The sequence below is a fragment of the Arachis duranensis genome, chromosome 6, assembly GCF_000817695.3.
Source record: "Arachis duranensis cultivar V14167 chromosome 6, aradu.V14167.gnm2.J7QH, whole genome shotgun sequence".
NCBI lineage: Eukaryota > Viridiplantae > Streptophyta > Magnoliopsida > Fabales > Fabaceae > Arachis > Arachis duranensis.
The window spans coordinates 88,802,391-88,805,465 of record NC_029777.3 but is presented as its reverse complement, the minus strand read 5'-3'; the positions used below and the strand labels follow the sequence as shown (position 1 = coordinate 88,805,465).

Sequence of the window (3,075 nt, the reverse complement as noted above, 5' to 3'; positions counted from 1 at the left end):
CTGATTTAATAACCTATTACTAATATGCTCGTACCATTTCTCAAATCCAAATTTGCAAAGGAAATAATAACAGTAGTGGTGGGAGGCACTAGCTAGCAGCTAAGCAACTAGAACATTTTATTCACAAGTTGAGAGAAAAATAATGCATCAATTTTCTTAGGAATTAATGCTTCCCATTCTTGGTGGGGTGCCACATAGATATATATATTCGAACAGCATAAAATAAATATAAATATATTGCTGCAGCAAGAATGGAACGGCTCAAAATTAAAATGAGTCTGCCTAGATTAATATTTTGCAATTAAAAGAATATATAGAGGAACAAATAATTGATAATAATAATAATAAATAATAATTGTAGTAATAATTCTCCAAAGGCATCAAACGAAATTTCTGAGGAGTATACAAGAGTCATGAGTTTAAAGAAAAGAATAAAACAAACACACTAATATAACAAAAGAATATATAGATTTACATGATTTCACCAGGTCCTTGTCCTCGATATAACCTATGATGGGAAAACCTAACACTTAAGAAAAAAAAGAGTCATGGATATCATAAATCTATACAGTATATATGTGTATCCAATAACCTTTAGTTTCCTCCTTAATCCTACAATGATATATGTATATATGATAATAACAATAATAATAATATATAAATAATTAATCAGTATAGAAGCCTGATTTTAAAAAAAGAAAAACCAGCAACATAGTATATAGGTAAATCACTATATGCATGATGATACTTATATGAATATGAATTAAAAAAACACGGATAGGATTGGAAACTTGATGTTGATGAATTTTCAGTAGGTATCCCACAAGCATTCCAAATCTGAAAGAGGTGCAACTGATGAAGAAGGACCTTCAAGATCCTCGTACAATGTTTTATTATTATGCTGCTGCTTCGAAACCACCGATGACGTGTCATTGGTGGTTCTGTCGTTGCTCAGCCCCGTGTCTTGCGAAACGCTCACCACTGACTGGTTGCCGGAGGAGAATTGCTCCACCTTGCACTCGCCGCCGCCTCCTCCTCCTCCGTTGCTATAGTTCTTTGAGGCGATTGCTCTTAGTAGAATATCATCTTGATGATGGTGGTGGACCTCATCATAATAGCTTGGCCACGAGCTATTATGGTAATTGTTATTTGATGATGATGATGAGAACAAGTTGAGATGATTTTGGAGTCTGATTTGATGAGATGATGAAGAAGAGAGTGTGGTATTGAAATTTGGAATCTGGTAGTTGGTGATGGGAATTTGGTGGCTTGTGTTGTGTTCTTCGGGCTTGATATTGAGAATCTGATGTGATGATGAGAAGGAGGGGAAATAATAGCCGTCGGATTTTGTTGTATCGAGAGGAGTAGGGTGAGGGTCCATGAGAGGTGGGAGTGTGGAACAATCTAGAAGATCATCGCCTATTGAGTTGATCCTCAAAAGGCCAGGAATTATTGATGATGATGATGATGGGGTAGTAGTCTTCTTTACATCTGTGTTCTTGTGAAAAACCCTCGACACAACCCATTCATCCTACAAGAAGAAAAAATAAATAGAAATAAAATTAAGAAGGACCAAACATGAAAGGAACTCCAAAACCAACATAGAAGAAATAAAGGCACTTTTGTAAAAGGTGATAATAATATATATGACCTTTGCAGCCTTGGGGAGGTTATAATTGGCAAATTTGCCTTCCAATCTGAACTCATGCATGACCCAATTGGTCTTTTCACCCTTGGGAGCTCTACCTCGGTAGAAAACAAGCGTTTTCTTCATCCCAACGAGATTCCCTTTCCCTTTGAAAATCTCTTTGTCTTTTCCGGTTGCCTTCCAGTAACCGGAATCCGTTGCTCTATTGGTCCTCATCCCCGTCGGGTATTTCCTGTCCTTCTGACAAAAGAAGTACCACTCCTTCTCTCCCATCTTTGCTTTCTCTGCACACCAAATAATAATGAAAATAATCACTCATAACTCATAACTAACTAACTAACTGCTCATGTACGGACATAATATTACTACTACTTCTTACTTGGTAAATCCCAGGGTTCGGATTTGTTCAAATCGGCTTCACCTATGGCAGTTGCACTGAAGCTGCTGTTCATGACCTTCTCGGTGAGGTAATAAGTGATGATTTCTTCGTCTGTTGGGTGGAATCTGAAACCTGGTGGCAAATCCAGCGGCTCCTCGCCTTTGTTAACTACGACAGGCTCTTCCATCTAACACAATCAAACTAAATATCTTTTTGAATTCAACGATATATATAGTGGAATAGAGAAATTGGGGTTATATTAGGATCGGAAAGCGAAGAAGAAGAAGAATTGGAGAGGTTTTAAGAAAGTGGAAAGAAAGGAGGATGGTGTGCTTAAATAGAGAGAGCGTTTACACGCGCTGTGAGAGATGAGAGAGATGAGAATCGTGGTATGCAAGGCACTTCCTCAAGAAGCCTACAATTGCTGTTTTCGTTTTCTTCTTCTCTCTCTTCAAATTTTTATTTTCATTTAATTAATTTAAAAAATACGTGTATTTTTCTCATTCCATGACGTATGTCCTATCTTTGGTGGTTTCCTCGCTACATCTACCCTCCCCCCCAAGGTGAGAAAAGAAATGGTAAAAACGGGTGCTTTCAATGCTTTTTGTGGACCCTCATCCTTTCTATTTCTAATTTCTATAGGCTCCACCAATTCTTTTTATTATTATTTATATTGAAAAAAAATTTACAAACTTTATCCGCTAGCTAGAGCCTTCAACCTAACATTTAATTTAATTTCCACATTTTCATTATCAATTGCACACTAAAAATTAATTATTAATTAAAGATTATATATGGTAATATGTATTCAATTATTTATATTTATTTATTATAAATTTAATTATTCAATTACGATCAATTTAATTATATATAAATAATAGTAGCTACTGATGCATTTAATATTTGTCAGTATCTTGCATGTATGTTACCGTCAACCGTATCTTTCTATATATCCAACTCAGAATTTCACCGTACTCTCTTCTAATGAAATAGTCTTTGTTCAACAAGGTTGAATAGTAGTAGAAGTGGAATAATAATTACAAGGAGA

General features: G+C 35.6%; 1 protein-coding gene across 1 annotated transcript; it reads right to left on the bottom strand.

The window, feature by feature from the left end:
* Positions 1 to 432: 432 nt before the first annotated feature.
* Positions 433 to 2,410, bottom strand: LOC107494530 (NAC domain-containing protein 87). Its single transcript, XM_016115579.3, has 3 exons — positions 2,028 to 2,410; positions 1,652 to 1,932; positions 433 to 1,531 (listed from the first exon to the last, which is right to left on the bottom strand). The coding sequence occupies exons 1-3, from the start codon at positions 2,212 to 2,214 to the stop codon at positions 809 to 811; spliced, it is 1,191 nt and encodes a 396-aa protein (XP_015971065.1). The 5' UTR covers positions 2,215 to 2,410; the 3' UTR covers positions 433 to 808.
* Positions 2,411 to 3,075: the final 665 nt, after the last annotated feature.

What these genes read in the sequence shown, in the direction of transcription:
- LOC107494530 (XM_016115579.3), bottom strand. Translation starts at nt 2,214, where the DNA reads ATGGAAGAGCCTGTCGTAGTTAACAAAGGCGAGGAGCCGCTGGATTTG. An exon ending in CGAACCCTGGGATTTACCAA is followed by an intron (nt 1,933 to 2,027) that starts GTAAGAAGTAGT and finishes TTTGGTGTGCAG; the next exon opens with AGAAAGCAAAGATGGGAGAG. An exon ending in ACCTCCCCAAGGCTGCAAAG is followed by an intron (nt 1,532 to 1,651) that starts GTCATATATATT and finishes TTCTTCTTGTAG; the next exon opens with GATGAATGGGTTGTGTCGAG.